This window comes from Primulina huaijiensis, chromosome 10 (assembly GCF_012295235.1).
Source record: "Primulina huaijiensis isolate GDHJ02 chromosome 10, ASM1229523v2, whole genome shotgun sequence".
Classification (NCBI taxonomy): domain Eukaryota; kingdom Viridiplantae; phylum Streptophyta; class Magnoliopsida; order Lamiales; family Gesneriaceae; genus Primulina; species Primulina huaijiensis.
Genome location: NC_133315.1, coordinates 13,252,940 through 13,273,918, shown reverse-complemented (window position 1 = coordinate 13,273,918; position 20,979 = coordinate 13,252,940). Strand labels below are relative to the sequence as shown.

The 20,979-nt window shown below is 37.7% G+C and overlaps 1 protein-coding gene across 1 annotated transcript in view; it reads left to right on the top strand.

Annotated features, from left to right (window-relative positions):
• Nucleotides 1-9,321: 9,321 nt before the first annotated feature.
• Nucleotides 9,322-20,979, top strand: part of LOC140985899 (E3 ubiquitin-protein ligase makorin-like) — a 16,808-nt gene continuing 5,150 nt past the window's right edge. Inside the window, exons 1-3 of the mRNA XM_073453843.1 lie at nt 9,322-10,094; nt 10,172-10,241; nt 15,583-15,768. Coding sequence (XP_073309944.1) covers nt 9,688-10,094; nt 10,172-10,241; nt 15,583-15,768 — 663 coding nt within the window. The 5' untranslated portion in view covers nt 9,322-9,687. The remainder of the gene's footprint in view (nt 10,095-10,171; nt 10,242-15,582; nt 15,769-20,979) is intronic.

Sequence of the window (20,979 nt, the reverse complement as noted above, 5' to 3'; positions counted from 1 at the left end):
AGAGCCTAAGGGACCTACCAGACCCATGGACCCGCCTCCATGCAAGATGGAAGTCGCGATCGATCGCTCACCCTCAAGAATCACAACCCGCGACAAACACCTCCTAGGCACGCTCGATCGAGTTCAGGGACGGTTCCAACAGTGTTCGAGCCACCCTCAGCCTTGAATCAGACCACACACGTCCTGCTTTAAGCCTCAAATCCCCCTTGCACCGTCGGCCCCAACCCATTCACGCGATCTCCTTGAAACCTACACCAAAACGCGGTCGCCCTCTCTCTCGGCCCTTCGACCTACAGCCCCAGCCACGCCTCTACTCCTCAAGACAGCGTCTTTTCATCATGTTCAGACCATAAACCAACAAGAACCGCAGCACCTTTCATAGCATACAAGAAAAACGTGAGTAGTGATCCTGGAAAAGCAAGAAACGAGAACAAAACCGATAAGTAATCACGTGCAAGGATGGATCGAGATATCTTGCATGGTTTAACACACATTTAACATAAATATGGCATGAATGATACATAAAAGAGAATACATGCAAGCCTTGCTGATTTCTAGGCAAGAACGATGAATAACGAACGTCGGGAAAGCGCCGAAAGAATTTCTTTTTGCAAGAAATGAAGTGGCCGAGACTTGCAGCTGGGGGAGGCGCTGAAAATGAGGGATCACTCGGAATTGAAGGGGTGTCGGCTGGTGGGGTGAATGATATTATGTTTAGGGTTAATTAGGTATTATTTAAATAGTTAACAAATAAACTAATGGACCCTAAATTGCTAATTAAAAGTTTAAAAAGGGTTTTAAGCCTAACAAACTTAAAAGTAGGCCCATTAAGTCCAAACATATCCCCGAAAAATATTTCGTGTTGGAAAGTTTTTTAAATATTAGCCGAATCCTCAAAAAGTCCTCCGATTCGATAAAATTTACGTACTGTTAAAAATTTATGCTATGGCGGGTAAAAATACCCAACAAAGCCCATTTCTTGAAAAATACTTTTAAAACATCTTATAATAATTAATAAAAATTAGTCATGTAATAAAAATAATTTTCCTGCTAATCTTCTGGTCTCCGTTCCTCGTTCGAGCGCGAAATGCACCTAGAAATCCTAATGCATGAACTTTTAAAATTTCATGAATTAAATTCTACCATGCGTGAATTATGCATAACATGCACAAAAACAATTAAACACATAATTTAAATAAAAATCCTAGATTGCATGCATTCAGGTTACGTGAATTAAATTCCTGGACCTTACAACTGAAGCCAGAATACCAACAACTAGCTGACATCGTTGCTAAGGGCCTTCTAGCAAAGACAGGATCATTTGCTGCCCTCACTCTAGAAAAATTTCAAGTTATGACTGCTATTTTCAAGGGCATAAAGATGAACTTGTCATTCATTCTCTTCACAATTCTGAAAAACATGGTGCAAACCACAAAAAATTCAAACGTCTTTGCACTTTAGCTGAGCAGGTTGGTTTCGGATTCAGGGATACCTCCAGTATCTCTCTCCCAAGTTGTTAAATTCAAGATCTTCACAGCCTTCAAAGTGCAGCTGAAGAAGACACGGGCTGACGAGTCAGCAGTGAAAGTTAAGAAAACTAAGAAAATCAAACCAGTTGGTGTCCCCAAGTCAAAAAGAAAACTGGTTCTTTCTACCAGTGACTCGGAGAAGACCCCTTCTCCTGATCTGTTGAAGAAACCGAGGTCACAGAATACCAAGCCAATCGCTACTCTTGGAGCTCTTCCTGAGCTCAGGGTGTTGCCCTCTGGAGCTAAGCAACCTCTCCAAGCTGTTCCAATTGAGTCGGTTCAGCCAGCCGTCCCACCGAAACAAACGACTGCAGCTGACCACACCTCCACTATCATAACTAATTTTGGAGAAAAGCAGAAACTGAGAGTAGTCCCCGCTCCTCTTACAACTATTGTTCGTCCCACAGTTCTACCTCCAGCACGCTCAAAAGGCATAATTATCAGAGAAGTGGTGGACACAGCTGGTTCGGCACTAGACTTGCCTCATGCCCTAACTGATCCAAATGACAAGGCAAAGATGATTAAGGAACTGAGACATAGCAATGCTATTCAGACGCATATTGATCTTATTATATAATCTATCAATGGGCATGCTGAATTGAAGCTGGAATACTACGATGAATGGGTGAACTTTTGAACAACCACGCTTGCCAAGAAGCTGAGGAATAAGAAGGTTTTGGAGAAGTTCATCTCCTAGGAATCAGCTGTCAAAGACACTACAGTCGTCCAAGACATGGAGAAAAGTTCATATCTCTTTGATCTTATTAGAATCAAAAGGTTGGTTGTAGTGACAACTGAACGGAAGTCCAATTATGATCCAACTGGTCCTACTGCTTATAAAGACAGAGCAGTTTTTCAACAACTGGACTCTGACCTCATCTCCCTTTAGATGAAAGTGAAGAATTGGGAGATGGACCAACAATTACATATTCCACTACAGGACAGTGGTTCAAAATCAGCTGAGGAAGAAATTCCAACTGAGTCAGCTGCTGAGGACTTTCAAACTGAAACATCATTGGAGCAGCTAATGGGTCCAGCTGAAACAGAGTCAGTTGTGGTTCAACCACTTGAACCAGTTTCAAAAATCCCTTCTTTTCTCTCAACCTATGAACAACCATACTCATCTACAACATTGATTATCCTACCGATCTCTGAACCAACCGTGCAGCCATTTACATTTTCTGAAGAAATTCTCACACAGGAAAATGTAGACGATCTACTACAATCAGTTGCCGAGGATATTCAAATGGAGTTCAAAGATGACTCCAATGCTGATGACGTTGTTGAACCTGTTGAAGATCAAGTTATGATATCAACAACAGAGGCAGAATTACAAACTGAAGTTGTTCAGTTACCAACTGAACAAATAATCATTCCCTCAGTCTAGGAACCAACAGCTGCAACTACTTTGCCATCAATCGAAATGTTGCTTCCTGAGACTTTCTTTATGACAGATGCCACCCTTCAGTTATTTGCTGCTCAGAAGACTGCCAAGGCATCCAGCTCCTCAATTGATCATCAGGATCAGCATTGCAGTAAGTCAGTTCAACAAGCAACAGTACAAGAATTTCACCTGATATTGATCAAGATGTTGCCTCAAGTCATCTTTCTGTGGTGGAATTTTCTAAAAAAGGAAAAGAGAAAGAAAAAGTTCCTACTGAAGAATTCTCCCATGAAATGCCACTAGCAGTTGATGTTATGCTAGATTCGATTTTTTCAGAACTGAACAACTTTGATTCAAATCAAATCTACTCAGCCATTGCACTCTTTAAGTCTGGACACTTTAAAAGAACATACCATGAAGGACTTAAAGAAGCTGAACAAGGATGGAGTTGCTCTTTTTGATTCTGTCGAAAAGATTAAAAGAGAATCAGTTACAATTCCTACTCTGTTTTCCTCACAAGAACAACTCAGCAACCGGATTGATTTTGTTCACACAAGTCTTTCCAGAATGATTTACTCTATGCAACATCAACTGGCTGAGATATCTACTCAAGTTATTTCAGCATTCCTCCTCTTTACAAAAGTAGCGGGTGTTGACAAAAATGGAGAAGAACAAATGTAACGTACCGTACTTTTAACTACTTAAAATTTGCGAAAAAATAAAAATTTTCATAAATAAATCGTGAACCTCCAAAATTCGATGAAACAAACTGTTCATCCCAAAGTAGTTGCACAAAAGATCTCAAAGTAAAGTTTACCAAAAGTATTTGTTTAAAATCTCACAACCAGTAACATAAATCAGAGTAATTTGAACATTCATAAAAACTTAAAACATGACGGTTCTCGGGTTTAGCCTCCTGCTCAGTCCAAGCCAGCTCCTTGGTCCCCAGCCCCAGTCTCCTCAACATCCTCCTCACCTGCATCGATCAAGTCTAGTGAGTCTAAAGACTCAACACGTATAAACTGAAATTAACAAGTAATACATAATAAAATCACATGCAATTTTAAAATAGAACGTACATACTTAAACTCTAACGTGCATACATAAGCTTGAACATACGTACATATCATAGACGTGTCATCAATATAAAACTTTTCTTAAACATGCTTGCATACTTGTACATACATAAACTTCATCATTTTACATAGAGGCATGTTTCAAAGCAAGTGACCCATACATAAATGCGCTTGATCAGACTAAACAATAGTACTGGGCTGACAGGAAAAATCCACTGCCACATACATGAGATCCCCGTTCATGCTTTAACGGGTGGATTGGTCCCTGGTCATGATTTACCGCTTTCCAATCCTGATCTAAACCCGTTCATGCTTTAACGGGGTGGATTGGTCCCAGGTCATGCTTTACCGCTTTCCAATCCCATACATAATTAGGTTACAAGACATTTAGCATACCTCAAAAACTTAAAAATATTTTCTTTTGCACGTCGAACTTACTTACCAAGTGTTGAGGGATTCGTTGGGTCTCGCTTGGGGCCACTGCTGCACATAATAACATGATTACACGCACTTAACATTTCATAGCCTAGACATAATCGTTGTGCTAACCACCCGAATGACAATTTCTTATGATAATCTAAAATTATTCGTGACTTGACCTCACTTAATCAAGGTACTAAACTATGACATCGACCCCCGGAATGAATCCTAATATGATGTGTGAACATTTCCCAAAACATAGGAGACATGATCCTAAATAATGATTTAAAAAGTCACGCTCAAGCGCCTAGGCGCTGGGCATGTCAGCGCTGCGACACTGCCTAGCACTGTCTGGCGCCGCGGCGCTGACAGTGCCGCAGCCTCAGTGCTGTGGTGCCACAAGGGCTGCGCCGCGGGGCCAGGCTTGCGAGAGTCGGGCGCTGCGGTGCTCCCCATTGAGCGCTGCGGCGCTAACTCTCCGCAAACTCGACCCCAAACACACAAATTTGATGCAAATTCTAACCCACGCCTTATCGACTTGAACCAACACCACGAGACCATCCTAAGACGCTATGGTAGGGATTCAAACTCACGCGAATGCCCCAAAACAACGATGCAAGCTATACAACGCAACTCAAACTGTGAACATGTCAATTCGACACCAAAATGTTTCCTAAGACTTCTAATGCAACCAAGTGCCTATCGACGCAAGACAAAGCACCAAAATTAATCCCAATATCATACTCACCATACTTAAACACAGCAGCGATCAACCAATGGTTCCTAACGAAGCCTGCAACGAACAACTTCGAGAATTCGTCAAGAACACATTTTCATAAAAAAAAAATACAGTTTGAGCAGTCCCACAAAAACGGTCATAACTCACTCATTTCTGATCCAAATATTTCGAATTTTATATCAAATCGAAGGTATCAAAAAGTTCTACGTTTCATATGTTGAAAGGGTTTCCAGAAAACTAATTGAAAATTCGCAGTAATTAAAATGATAGCGAACTTCGAGTTTTGAGATCCAAAAACGTTTCAAAATCGATCCAACCCTTTTTGCTCAAACTTTTGCATAACAATCACATTATACAATAAACATCAAAATTATTAATATGACAAGATCGATGCAAAAACGAAATAATATACATGCCTTTAAATCTTTAACTTTACCGAACGACGACACCGAAGCGGGAAACAGAACGAGGGTTGATCCGTGACGAACGTGGCACAATTTTATTGCAACAAAACCAACGAAAATTTGCTGGAAATATTCAGGGGAGGGGCGGCTGCTGCTCTATTGCCAAGAACCCTAAAAGTTTTTTTAAAAATGATGAAATGGTAACAAGAGAAATGTGTGTGTGTGTTATACGTGTAGGTGTGTGTGTATAAGTGTGTGTGCGTGTGTTTTGATATATAAAACAATTGTAACATGTGTGTGTATAGTAGTGGGGCAATTAGGGCTAAATAATATGATTAAAATATATCTAACAATTATTTAACATGCTAATTTAAAGTTAATTCCATATTAACCCCACTAGATTTCTTAAATTTAAATAAAATTCACAAATGCTACAACTTTAAAAGTTTGAAATCATATAATTACCTAATAATTTAATTAGGCTATTAAAATGCTTAAAAATAATAAATCATTTAAAATGTCCCTTTCCAATTTAAAATAAAATACCGCATTTTAAAATTACCCAAAAATCGTCACCGATCTCTTTTCCTCGATCCCGCATCGAATAATCGTCTGAAACATGAAACTCAGGAAAATATTTTAATGTAGATCACGTAAACATAAATAATTTAAAATAATGTAGTTTCATAAAACATGCATCGCTAAAATCATTTTAAAATTAAATGAATGATTTAACAACTAAATAAATACATGGGTTTTACGTGTACTGATTTTGAGCTCTACAACAAAAGACAGAGGCAGCAGGAGTTAGCAGCAAGAAGAGAACTGAACCAGACAAGCCAACTGATAACTGATAAAGGACCAACTGAGAAGAAGTCGAAGAAATAATTTCAAAGTGTCCTAAATCAGTTGATTAGTCTGGAGGCTTAGTTTTTATTTGAAATGTTTGCACGAATCTGTACTTACCTCTTTCAAATTGAATATAAATTGTTATTTCTGAATATGTACGAATCTGTACATTATTTTATCTACAATCAGTTTTATTCTCTATCATCAGTTCAAGAAATCTAAGTTTTGTCAAACACCAAAAAAAGGGAAATTGTTGGACTAAAATCATTGTTTTTATCAATAGCATTCAGGCTACAAATTAGAGCATCTTTAAGTTTTATAACTGTTTAAGAATTGTTAGACTAAAAGTTTCAGTTTGGCAGTGTGTAATTCCAACTGAAATGAATTATTACAATTTTTTGTAATATATCAAAATCTTTTAGTGAAATCATATCCTAGTGATAGAAGGGTGACCTAGGAGCAATTGAAATCTCCGAACATCCAGAAAAATTTTTTGTGCCTATTTCAGTTTATACTAAGTATTTAATCTATATTTCAGTCTTACTCCGCACTACTTTCAGTTGACTGATATATATCGACAACAAGATTCTAGGATCAGTTCCTTAAAGAACTGATTCACATTTCAGAAAAGAATCCAAAAGGCCAAAGTGTTTATTCAACCCCCTCCACCCCACCCTAAACACCTTAGCCTCTCTAACCAATCCTAACAACTTGTTATAAACGGTAAATGTATGCTGAGTCATTAGACTCACTAGATGTGAATTATGCAGGTGAGGATCTTTTTGTTGAGAATGGAGGACTTGATGATTGAACTGGTTGGGCTGATGGTGCACTGAAACCCGATGACCTTGCTAGTTTTTCGCAGAGTTGATGATTTAACAGTACTATGAATACTTTTATGATTTTTATGCGAAGGAGTAGTTTTGAGAGGATGTAAGACGTTCATACTATTTTTGAAAAATTCTAGTTTTAGATTTGGTCGAATTTTATGATTTTTACTGTAGTTATGAATTTTAAGTATTTAGTTGGTTGGATTATTTTAATGATGCAAATTTAGTAAATGTATAAATATATATAATGTCGGCCGAAGCCTTAGTTTTTTTTAAAAATTCAATCCAATTTAAAGAAATGTATAAATTAGGGACGTTTCATAGGAACTAATGGATCTTCCACAATGTACCAAACTTTTGGAGTGCAAATGGGTCTAAAGAGGCTATAGATAAGGCCTTGATATCTTTGATACATATTCACCAATTTTTAAAATAACTTCGATTTCGGGTACTAATTGAAATTGTAGTTTTCCATAACTTTGAAATACACCAAATGGATGTTAAAACAACATTCTTAAATAATGAACTTGAAGAAAAAATATATGAAACAACCCGAAGGTTACGTATTCGAGGTCAAGAAGGAAAAATGTGCTGGATCGTTAAATCTCTATGTGGACTTAAACAAGTGTCCAAACAGTAGCAAGAGAAATTTGACAAAAGTAATGTTGTCAAATGATTTTAAAATTAATGAATGTGACAAATGTGTTTACATTAAAGACACTAGAAAATCTTATGTAATAATATGTCTAATAATAGATGACATGCTAATAATAAGGAATAATCAAGACATATTCAAAACAACAAAGAAAATGTGGACAAAATATTTTGATATAAAAGATATGGGCATTGCTAATGTTATACTATATATTAAAATTTCTAGAACTTTAGAATCAATAGTCTTATCCCAATCTGACTATGTTGAGATTGTCTTGAGGAAGTTTAATACTTATGACTCATCTCCTGTAAAAACGACTATGGACATGAATGTCAATTTGGACAAAAATCAAGGATAGCTAGTATCCCAGCTGGAATTCTCCATAATTATTGAAACCATTATAAACATCACTAATTTTATTCGATCTGACATCGCTTGTACGGTGAATAAGTTGATTCCATTCACTAGCAATCCTAGTGATGCTCATTTGAAGGTTTTGACAAGGGTGCTTAGATATTTAAGGCACACCTTAGAGTATGGACTACATTATACAAAATATCATGCGGTGCTAAAAAGATATAATGATGCTAATTTGATTTCTAACACCATATACTTCAAATCCACTGGTGGCTATGTTTTTAGCATTTGGTAGTGGCGCAGTCTCTTGGAGGTCGTTAAAACAAATATGCATCGCAAGATCCACAATTAAATATGAATGTATAGTAATATATAAAGATGCAGAAGAAGCAGAATGACTTCGCAACTTTTTAGAAGATATTCTTTGTTGGACAAGTTCAGTGCCTACAATAATGATACGTTGCAATTGTCAGTCAGCAAGTGCAAGGGCACAAAACGACATGTACAGTGGTAAATCTCGACATATTTGTTGAAGACATAATACAGTACGACAATTGATCGCAAATGGTGTTATCTCTATTGATTATGTCAAATCAAAGGATAATTTGACGGATCTGCTTACGAAAGCCTTGAATAGAGAGATAAATTTACAACTTGTTTAGAAGAATGAGTTTAAAACCTAAAAAATAAAGTTCTCAGAGTGGAAACTCAACCTTACTGATTCGAAATCATAATACATTGGTTCAATAAGACAATTAAGGTATGAAAAACTTGAACTAACAATCATGAATTTTCCCTTCTCACTCCTAAGACGATGAGTGTTGTTGTCTACTAATGTAATGAAGTTAAGTATTAGACTTTTAATGGTTCATTAGATTGTAAAATGGGTATAGTCATAAAAAGAGACCATCTATGTAAGTGTGAGGACAGATCTTCTCAACAAAACACTTATGAATCCAAGAAGTGTTCCATAGCCAAAACGAACACAACCGATAAAGAACCAAATAGAAATGGTAGGAAAGTTATCATATAAGTATTGTTGTCTAGTTTTACACAAACCACCAAGAATTTCAAGATATGTACCTTCTACCAGAAAGGAATGTGTGCTTATGGCAGTAGATGTAGATATGAACATGTCAAACCTTCAAGGTTACATTCATCAGTTCCATCTACTTCAACAGAGCTTTCCTTCTCCGTGGTGCAGCCTTTCGGAACTGCCGGATATGACACTTATGGTTCCCCAGCTGTAATTTCTTAGCATTCAGCTGCTAATGGATCTTTCCATTCTCCTTCTAGACCAGCGTGGGGGGAAAAATTGGGGCATCAAGATTTACCAGAGAGTGGTCAAGAAGCTAGATCTCCGAAGAGCGTTGATCCTGCTGACCAATCAATCTGCTCGTTTGCTGCTGCTGGTGCTTGTCCTCGTGGGAATAAATGTCCTCACATGCATGGTGACCCATGTCCTACCTGTGAAAAGCAGTGCTTGCATCCTTACAGGCCACAAGAAAGCGAGGAACATATGAAAACATGTGAGAAAATGCAAAAACACTTGGAAGCATTGAGGCATAGTCAAGAAATAGAGTGCAGTGTGTGTCTTGAGCGTGTTCTCGCAAAGCCTATATCTGCAGAAAGAAAATTTGGAATATTATCAGAGTGTGATCATCCATTCTGTATATCATGCATCAGGAATTGGCGTGGTAGTTCTCCGGCATCTGGTTTGGATGTTAATGCTGCGCTAAGAGCTTGCCCTATATGTCGAAAACTTTCATACTATGTCATTCCTAGTGTCATTTGGTATTCCTCAAAAGAGGAAAAGCTGGAGATTGTCGATAGCTACCAGAAAAAACTCAAGTAAAGCTCCCCTCACTTCCTTCTATCTCTCTCCTTTATCCCTCTCCTTCTTTCATTATCAAGTACTTATCTTCCAGGTATATTGAGTGCAAGCACTTCGACTTTGGTAATGGAACCTGCCCATTTGGGACAAGTTGCTTCTACAAGGTATGTATGGTCTCCTTAAAAAACTACATGTTAGACCAATCCATTTGATTGTCCTTGTTGGATCACTGCTTATTAATGGTTGCCATGGTAAAACTAAATCCTCCCAACGTTAGTTCAACTTTCTTTAGTCTTTCTTTTCCTAAAAGTTTTTATGGGCCATTGCTTGAAAATAGCATATATTGATTTTCTATGGATTTAATATGTAATTGTTAAGAGGGTGGTATTTAGGTTCTTTTGTCGTGATATATGTTGCTTAAGAAGATATACAGGCAGCCAATTGAGGCTGTGACTGTTCATTAGAGATTCCTAATGTTCATTTTCCATGTCCTGGGCAGGAAATAAATAAGGAAACTCATTTAGAGCTGGCATATTTGTTATAATCTAAGTTGTTTTTTTATGAGATATTCAACTGGCTGTTGTGGATATGGCTTTGTTTTCAGCTACTTAAGTTTCCTCAGGATTAAAATATTTTGCTGTCTTAAAATAAGTGCAGGTCAATATTTGGAACCGATCTGGTTGGTGTTTCCTTTTTGTGTTTGAGAAAAGTACCATGGGAAGGATGCTTTTAATGCAGTTGGCTTACCTTTAGTTTATGCCAAAAAGAGGAAGGAGTTTTGCTATTTTGAGACATACATTTGGGCATATAAGTGAAAACCCACAAATCACAATGCATCCTCCTAGGAACAATGCACATTTCTTGCGCCTATGAACATTCTAGGGCAAAGCCCTTCAATGAGGCGTGTACCTTGGGCATGAATCCTATGTCTTGGTGCATATTAAAATTTCAAATCACATTTAAGCACCCTTCAAAAATAGACTTTCTTATTTAAGTTGAAATACAATTTATCAATATTTGATTGCCACAATAATAAATTTTTTTCGTTATTATTATTATTATTATTATTACTATTATTATTATCTATGATTATTATTAAGAATCTGGATAATGGAAACAAATATTGGTGTCTTGGTCTGTTTTTGTTTTTTTTGTTTTTTTTTGTTTTCATTTTAATATTTCAAATTGCAGTATGACCCCTCATTGATTTTTACAATTTTGTTATTACCCATATTTGAATATAAATAAAATTATTACAAAACAGACTGTCGATGCGCTAGTTATAATTATTTAGTGGTTTGTGAAGTTCATATCAGATGCCTGATGACATGCTTTTCTTAGAATCTAAAATATTGAATCATACTTTCTAATACACCTAACTTCAATTAGGTGGATGATGGTTGCGTTTTGAGTTTAAGTCCCGTGACTCTTGTGTACTTTAGTGCTTCTTGGATCTTTAATGATTATGATTTAGTTGCTGCTCTCCCATGCCGGGGTTTTGTTTTCAGCATTTAATGAAACTGTTCTAAATTTGTTGCTTTATTTGTGTTATATCCATCTAAATGATTACATCTTTAGATTCTCCATTAAAATGCTGTTGAGAGCATAATTAAGTTTTTACAATTCTGAGGTATTGCCGCATCTGATACGAAGGGAGTATTGTTGTTTGTGTATCTTTATTCTACCTCTCGCTTGTTTTCTAAAATTTGTTTGATCGATTTCTTGTTGGGAACTGAAATTTTGATTACGTATGGTTGCTGGTTTATTTCCTTGCACATTGTGGAAATCTTTGTGAGCTAAGTACCTAATTTTTTAGTTGTATTCAAGTAGGGGTGTCAAAATCAAACACAACCCACCAACCCGACATGGTTCAACCCGAAAAAAATCAGATTTGTGTTTGGGGTTTTCAGGTTCGGGTCAGATCGGGTGACCTGATAGCTGACCCGAAAAAAATGATCGGGTTGAGTTGGGTTGGGTTCGGGTCAGGTTGACCCGATCGGGTCAGGTTGACCCGAATTTTAATTTTTTTAAAAATATATATATAATTAATAAATATTACCTATATTTTTATATATTGTATATCTGAAAAAATATTTATTGTACATGTATATCATAAATTTTCATAATTTAATATTTATTTTGAACATTTTTTAGTTTTTAAATAATTGTTTATTTCATTTAGTAAATATACTTTATTTTTCTATAATTAGACTTTCAAATTTAAATCATATATATGAAGGAAATTTTGTTATTATGTGTTTAAATTTAAATATTATTATTATTATTATTTTGAATTTTATTTAATTTTTTTAAAAAAATTCAAAATCGGGTTGATGGGTTGATTCGGGTTCAGGTTTGGGTTGAGAGTTTTCGGGTTGGCTCGGGTCCGGTTGGGTTCGAATAGTATTATTGCTCAACCCGACCCGACCCGACCCATCCTAATTGACACCCCTATATTAAGTGATATGACCTATGGATTCTTCATTCTGTGGTGATAATGATATATGTTTCATATTGGTGACATCTTTTCTCCAATATGCTTATTTGAAATTCAAAATCATTCTTTTGTAGCCATTTGTTAACTCAATGCTCATATTTCAGTTACACATTATTTTTATGGGACGGAGCGGATGGAGATGTACATAGTCACTTGGTCGCGTGGGATAAAGTGTGCATACCAAATAAAAATGGGGATTGGGTGTTGGGAATATTATATTGAGAAACAAGGCCATGTTAGGGAAGTGGTGGTGGAGATTTTTTGTGGAAGATGGGACATTATGGAAGAAAATCATTGTAAGAAAATATGGGTTACAAGAAAATGGGTGGGATGCGGGGTTGGCAAGAAACGTCACATTCAGTGCCCATGGAAGTTTATTTCCCGATTATACCCGACTTTTAAGCAGTGAGTGTCTATTAAGGTGAGAGGAGGAAATAAGGCTAGATTTTGGGAGGATAGATGGTAGGGGAAATTCCTTTTGAAGATCTTTTTCTCGCATTATTTCGATTATCTACAATTCACAATATGCCTGTATTAAATTTTGTCCGTTTTGATGATGTCAACTCTACCCAATCCTGGGATTTTCATTTCAGAAGGGAGGTGAGAGATGAGGAGATTGCTCAGTTGTCCGAGCTGTTAGATGTGTTAGACTCGATTAGGTTAGTTCAAGGGGTAGATGATTTTATTGAGTGGAGGGGATTCTTCGGGTGTCTTCTCAGTCAGATCTTTCTTCGACTCGTTTTTTCCACATAATCGTTTTCCCATTTTCCTTCTTTTTAATGTTATTTGGAAAGTTCCGATTCCAAAAAAAATTCAACTATTTTCTTGGATAGCAACTCAGGGTAAGCTACCGACCTCAGAGATGATTCATAAAAAAAGGCCCGCAATTGCTTTGTGTCCAAACTGGTGTGTGCTGTGTAGAATGAAACAGAGAATCAGGATCATATGCTCATTAACTGTCCATTCACGATCTCATTGTGGGTTAGAGCTTTGCAAGAGCTTCGATTGGTTTGGGTTATGTCGAAGACAACAAAGGAACTATTCTCTATGGATTTAGGACAGCAGACTGGTACCAAGTGAAGAATTTTTCGGCAAGTTGTGGTTCATTGTATATGCTGGATGGTATGGTTGTAAAGAAACCGAAGAATTTTTTATGACAACGAAGAAAATACAAAAAGATGCTGGGAAAAAATAAAGATCAAAATTGCCATGTGGATCGACACTCAGAAAGACTTTAAGAATGTCTCGATATTAGATTTATTGAGAGACTGAGATTATGCGTATCATTAAGATAGCATTGATATTGTGTTTCTCTTGATGGGAGTGGACTAGTGTACTCTTTCTTATATTATTATTAATAAAGTATCGTTCCTTATAAAAAAAAAGAGTATATTCCTTGTCGAAGCGAGTTAGCGAACATTCAATGCGATATGTTACTTGATTTTTTGTCGTGGGTTTGAGACTGAGTCATCTGGAGAGGATTTGGTTATTCAGAATTGATTCTCATTTAGGAAAAGTGAGAAGAAATTGTTTTGAATTTATTCAGATCTCAGTAGCTTCTTAAGAAGTGATAGAAAGTTCAATTGTTATTAAATATTATGTTGAGATGTGTAGAAACTGGTTAGAATATTTTTTTCTCCGAGAAAAAGATTGAAAGTGAGGTATTGATATATGTTTTTATTCTGGGGCATCAGAAATGGGTTGGAAAAATAAAAAGAAAAGGCCAATTTTTGTTGGGCCTTTCTCAAGCTTTTAAGTGCGGTCTGTGAATTTTCAGTTAGAGGAATCGAGTGATACAATGAACTGTAGGCATTGTCTTTTGCACGAACAATGTTAAAATGGTGTTGAGAAAGAAGTTCTTTAAAGAGAAAGCTCTTGGGACGTTTCCAAGCGATGTAAAACTTTGGACATATTTTGCAGTCAAACTGTAACGGTCATGGGCCATGGTATAGCATGGGACTCGGCCCATACCCACCATTATGCATAGGACTTATCCAGCCTAGTAGCTCAATTGGTACCAGGATTGCTGTCAAGATCTATATAAGTCCAGGAGGTCTTGAGTTCTAATTCTGGGAAGGTAAAAACCAGGATTGCTGCCAAGATCAATATAAGTCCAAGAGGTCTTGGGTTCTAATCCTGAGAAGGTAAAAACTCTAGTGCCTGGGCTGGATAAGTCCTATACGTAATGGTGCGTGGGTATGGGCCGAGACCCATGCTATGCCATGACCCATGACCGTTACAATAAAATCTGCCAAGATCTATATAAGTCCAGGAGGTCTTGGGTTCTAATCCTGGGAAGGTAAAACTCCAGTGCTTGGGCTGGATAAGTCTTATGCGTAATGGTGCGTGGGTATGGGCAGAGGCCCATGCTATGCCATGGCCCATGACCGTTACAATAAAAGGCGCCTTTTATTGTAACGGTAATGGGTCATGACATAGCATGGGTCTCGGCCCATACCCACGCACCATTACGCATAGGACTTATCCAGCCCAGGCACTGTAGTTTTTTCCTTCTCAGGATTAGAACCCAAGACTTTCTGGACTTATATTGATCTTGGCAGCAATCCTGGTACCGATTGAGCTACACAAACAGCCTTTAATAGAGGCTGAGATTAGATTTTTGCAATCTAGACTTTAAACCATTTTTCTTTGTGCTTTACTTTATGAAATATTTCTAAGGAACTACAATTGTTTTCAGAAATTTTTCAAGTAATTTCTTAATAATTGTGATTATTTATTCCAAGGATTGGGCAACAAGCTTGGTTTTGGATTCCTATATCAAGAATTGAAGTGCTCAATTCGTGATTAGATATCTGACTTTCAAGTTTATATTGATGTTATTTTGCTACAAAGATTTCTTCGTATTTTCTCTTCGTCTATATCAAAAACTTTACTAATTTGAATCTGATCAATGTTTTAAAAGTTATGTTCCTTTAGGCACTTTCCTTTTCTTATTGTAAACTTGGTTGCTTATTATTCCATTGACGCATCAGTTTGTTATGTTCCAGCATACTGTCAAGCCTGGCTCATTTTTATGGGATGCTACATTTGAACCTTATTTAAACAGATCAAGAATTCTGGACATAGATGAAGCTCCATCGAGCTCTGACACCTTAGCTATGAATGATGAGACAATTTTAAAATTAAAATCCCTCATTTTGAATAAGATTCAAAATTTATATCAAACCGAAAAAGTAAAAATTAAAAGAGTTTAATTTCTCCTTGCCTTCCATCAACCGTGGTTGCATGTTGATCGCTACCCGCGGACAGTGTCTGGCCCATATTATTAGGGAGGCCTGGACGCCGGAAAGCTGTGACTTCCAATGGACATATGATGTGAATTGAGTGGAACTCCCATGACTTCGGCTCATATTATTGGGAGAACTCATGGCGACCGTCTGCTATAATTCAATATTGATGGGTTGGTTTGACACGTGAAAATAAACGGCGTCATATTATTGGGTCTTTATTAAACGTGAGGCAAAACACGCGGAGGTTCCATATGGATGCAATTGGATTCTACCTTTTAGAAATTATAATTGGCTGATATTATTCGGGATTATAATTGGCTAATTGGACTCTACGTGCCTACTAAGGAAATACGATTTCCCTTTTTCATCAGAGGGTGGTGGAAATGTCAAAATAGTGGGAGGAAAATTTATAAAATGAAAATCCATATTTTATATCTTAGAATTATTTTAAAATTATCAGTAACTATTATCTGGTTTCCTTTTCAGTATATTTACGATGTCTACTCGTAACCCGCTTTCAATCATTCTCGATCAAAACAAATTGACTGGCCCTAACTATCACGACTGGTTCCGAAATTTAAAGATTGTTCTGAACTCCGAGAGGATTGCGTATGTGCTTGATAAGAAGCCACCAAAGGAGGCATCTCCTGATATCAGTGGGACTGAGTTAGCTAAGCTTGAGAAATGGTGGGACCATGATCTTCAGGCTAAGAGCTACATGTTGGCTTCTATGTCGAATGAACTTCAGAGAAGGTTCGAGGAGGCGGTGAATGCTGCTGACATTCACCTTCATCTGAAAGAATTGTATCCTGTACAAACTCGTTCAGAAAGACATGCTACTGTTAAAGAACTCATGACTACACGCTTGCGAGAGGGGGCTTCGGTCCATGAGCATGGTGTTAGGATGATTGGGCTCATCGAGAAGTTGGTGGGACTCGACTTGGTTATGCCTAGTGAGCTCTCGACTGATATTCTGTTGTTGTCTTTACCTGCCTCGTTCGATGGATTTGTGGTTAATTTTAATATGAATAAGCTTGAGGCCACCCTTGAAGAGTTGGTCAATATGCTCACTAATTATGAGGCCACAATTAAAAAGGAAAAGCATGTTCTTCTGGTGGGTTCTTCGTATGGTACGAAAAAGGGAGCCCCAAATAAAGGCAAGAAACGTTCTGCCCCTCCAAAGAAGAACAAGCCCAACAAGAAGCCATACAAGAAACCAAATCCGGGGCCCACAAAGCCTGACAAGTCAGAACAAATCTGTTTCCACTGCAACAAGCCTGGACATTGGAGGCGTAATTGCGCGGAGTATCTTGCCCAGAAGCGTTCTGGCCATGGTATGTTTTATATTGAAGTTAATGTTTCTATTAATTCCTCTTCTTGGGTATTGGATACCGGATGTGGTTCTCATCTATGCAATGATTTGCAGGTGATGGGAAGAAGCAAGAGGCTTAGAGATGGTGAGACCTTTCTAAGACTGGGAAATGGAGCAAGAGTTGCTGCCACTGCCATTGGAGACGTTACTTTAATTTTGGACAATAATTTTAAGTTGTTTTTGAGAGATGTTTTATTTGTTCCTGAATTGGTTAAAAACATTATTTCTATTTCTATGCTTGATAGGGATGGTTATTCTTGTGTTTTTGCTAAAGGTGTTTGCAATTTATACAAGAATGAATGTTTGATTGGAACTGGAGAATTAACAAACGATCTCTATAACTTAAAATTAAAAGATATTCCGTTGAACAATATCCAAGCGCGTACGAAAACAACAACAAACAAAAGAAAAATAGAAGATCCAAATCCCGCACAAATATGGCACGCTAGACTAGGTCATATTTCCCAAAGAAGGATGCACAAGCTAGTGGGAGAAGGCATGTTTGACCTGTCAGACATAAATTCTCTACCAACTTGTGAGTCCTGTCTAAAAGGAAAAATGACTAAAACTCCATTCAGTGGAAACGTGGAACCTGCACATGGTCTACTGGATTTGATCCACACGGACGTTTGTGGCCCGCTAAGTGTTAGCACAAAATTTGGGCATTACTACTTCATTACCTTTACTGATGACCATTCGAGGTATGGGTACGTTTATTTGATGAAACACAAATCTGAAGCATTTGAAAAGTTCAAAGAATTCAGATCTGAAGTAGAAAATCAGCTACAAAGAAGTATTAAAGCACTTCGATCTGATCGAGGTGGAGAATACTTGAGTGCTGAATTTTTGGGTTATCTAAAAGAGAATGGGATTCTCTCACAATGGACTCCACCAGCAACACCACAATTGAATGGTGTTTCTGAACGTCGAAATCGAACCCTGATGGACATGGTTCGATCCATGATGGGATTCACTGAACTGCCTACATCGTTTTGGGGCTTTGCGCTTGAAACGGCGGCAATGTTGTTGAATAATGTCCATACCAAAGCAGTGGATAAAACACTTTATGAGATATGGATGGGAAAAACTCCCAAGTATTCTTACATGAGAATATGGGGATGTCCTGCTTATGTGAAGCAGACAGTGGGAGACAAATTGGATAGCAGATCCACTNCTGATGAACATAGTTCGATCCATGATGGGATTCACTGAACTGCCTACATCGTTTTGGGGCTTTGCGCTTGAAACGGCGGCAATGTTGTTGAATAATGTCCATACCAAAGCAGTGGATAAAACACTTTATGAGATATGGATGGGAAAAACTCCCAAGTATTCTTACATGAGAATATGGGGATGTCCTGCTTATGTGAAGCAGACAGTGGGAGACAAATTGGATAGCAAATCCACTTTGTGCTACTTTGTAGGATATCCAAAGAATTCTGTTGGATATTATTTCTATCATCCCAATGAGGCAAAAGTGTTTGTTTCGAAAAATGCCATCTTTTTGGAAAAGGAATTTCTATTAGATAGAAAAGGCAAGATGATAGAACTTGAAGAAATTCAAGAAACTCCCTCAACTATAGAAGTTGAACCCAATTCCCAACAACCAGTAGTTGAAGTCCAAGCTCCTAGAAGGTCTGATAGGGTTATTAGACCACCTGCAAGATATACGTTTCTTCATGAACAAGACCAAAATGAGTCTTTTGTTGGATGTGATCCAATGAACTTTAAGGAAGCAATATCTGATACTGATTCATCCAAATGNACCATCTTTTTGGAAAAAGAATTTCTATTAGATAGAAAAGGCAAGATGATAGAACTTGAAGAAATTCAAGAAACTCCCTCAACTATAGAAGTTGAACCCATTTCCCAACAACCAGTAGTTGAAGTCCAAGCTCCTAGAAGGTCTGATAGGGTTATTAGACCACCTGCAAGATATACGTTTATTCATGAACAAGACCAAAATGAGTCTTGTGTTGGATGTGATCCAATGAACTTTAAGGAAGCAATATCTGATACTGATTCATCCAAATGGCTTGAAGCCATGCAGTCAGAAATGGACTCAATGTATTCAAACCAAGTCTGGACATTAGTGGATCCACCTGAGGGAATCGTTCCCATAGGATGCAAATGGATCTACAAAAGAAAGCTTGGGGCGGATGGGAAGGTAGTGACCTTCAAAGCAAGGCTGGTTGCAAAAGGTTATACTCAAAGGCAAGGAATTGACTATGAGGAAACTTTTTCACCAGTTGCTATGTTTAAGTCCATTAGAATACTACTGGCCATAGCAGCATGGTATGACTATGAAATATGGCAAATGGATGTAAAGACTGCATTCCTCAATGGAGACATCAAAGAAGAAATTTATATGTCTCAACCTGAGGGATACACATCAGTAGGAAGTGAGCATAAGGTATGCAAACTTCAGAGATCTATATATGGTCTCAAGCAGGCGTCAAGGAGTTGGAACCTCAGATTTGATAGCACAATCAAAGAGTTTGGTTTTGCTAAGAATCCCGAGGAACCATGTGTGTACAAGAAAGTTAGTGGGAGTGCAGTGACATTCCTTATACTTTATGTTGATGACATCCTACTCATTGGGAATGATGTAGGATTACTGCAATCAACTAAAGTATGGTTAGCAAGTAAATTCTCCTTGAAAGACATGGGTAAAGCATAATATGTATTGGGAATACAGATCTATAGAGATAGATCAAAAAGGATGCTAGGACTCACCCAAGCCACTTATATCGATACCATTCTGAAGAGATTCTCTATGAAAGAGTCCAAGAGAGGATACTTACCAATGTGTCATGGTGTTACTCTATCTAAAGCTATGTGTCCTAAAACTGATGAAGAGATAGAGATGATGACACGTATTCCATATGCGTCAGCCATTGGTAGTATTATGTATGGTATGATATCAACACGTCCTGATGTTACTTACGCTTTGAGTGTTACAAGCAGATATCNAAATACAGATATATAGAGATAGATCAAAAAGGATGCTAGGACTCACCCAAGCCACTTATATCGATACCATTCTGAAGAGATTCTCTATGAAAGAGTCCAAGAGAGGATACTTACCAATGTGTCATGGTGTTACTCTATCTAAAGCTATGTGTCCTAAAACTGATGAAGAGATAGAGATGATGACACGTATTCCATATGCGTCAGCCATTGGTAGTATTATGTATGGTATGATATCAACACGTCCTGATGTTACTTACGCTTTGAGTGTTACAAGCAGATATCAGGCGAACCCTGGTCAAATGCATTGGAAGGCCGTGAAAGATATTCTTAAGTACTTGAGAAGGACTAAGAACTTGTTCATGGTATATGGGGGTGGAGAATTAAATTGGAAGGCTACACTGATTCTAGCTTCCAATGTGATGTAGATGATTCGAAATCGACCTCTGGTTTTGTATTCGTGCTTAATGGTGCGGCTGTCTCTTGGAAGAGTTCCAAACAAGACACCGTTGCGGATTCCACCACTGAAGCTGAGTACATTGCTGCGTCTGCTGCAGCCAAAGAGGCAGTTTGGATGAGGAATTTTGTCCAAGAGTTGGGCGTTATTCCTAATGGAGTTGATCCAGTCCCGGTGTACTGCGACAACACTGGTGCCATTGCGCAAGCAAAGGAACCAAGGTCTCATCAGCGATCCAAACATGTACTGAGGAAGTTCCACATCATCCGGGAGATTGTGGGAAGAGGAGATATATCAGTCGAAAGAGTCCCCTCTACAGATAACGTTGCTGATCCACTTACAAAGCCCTTGCCAG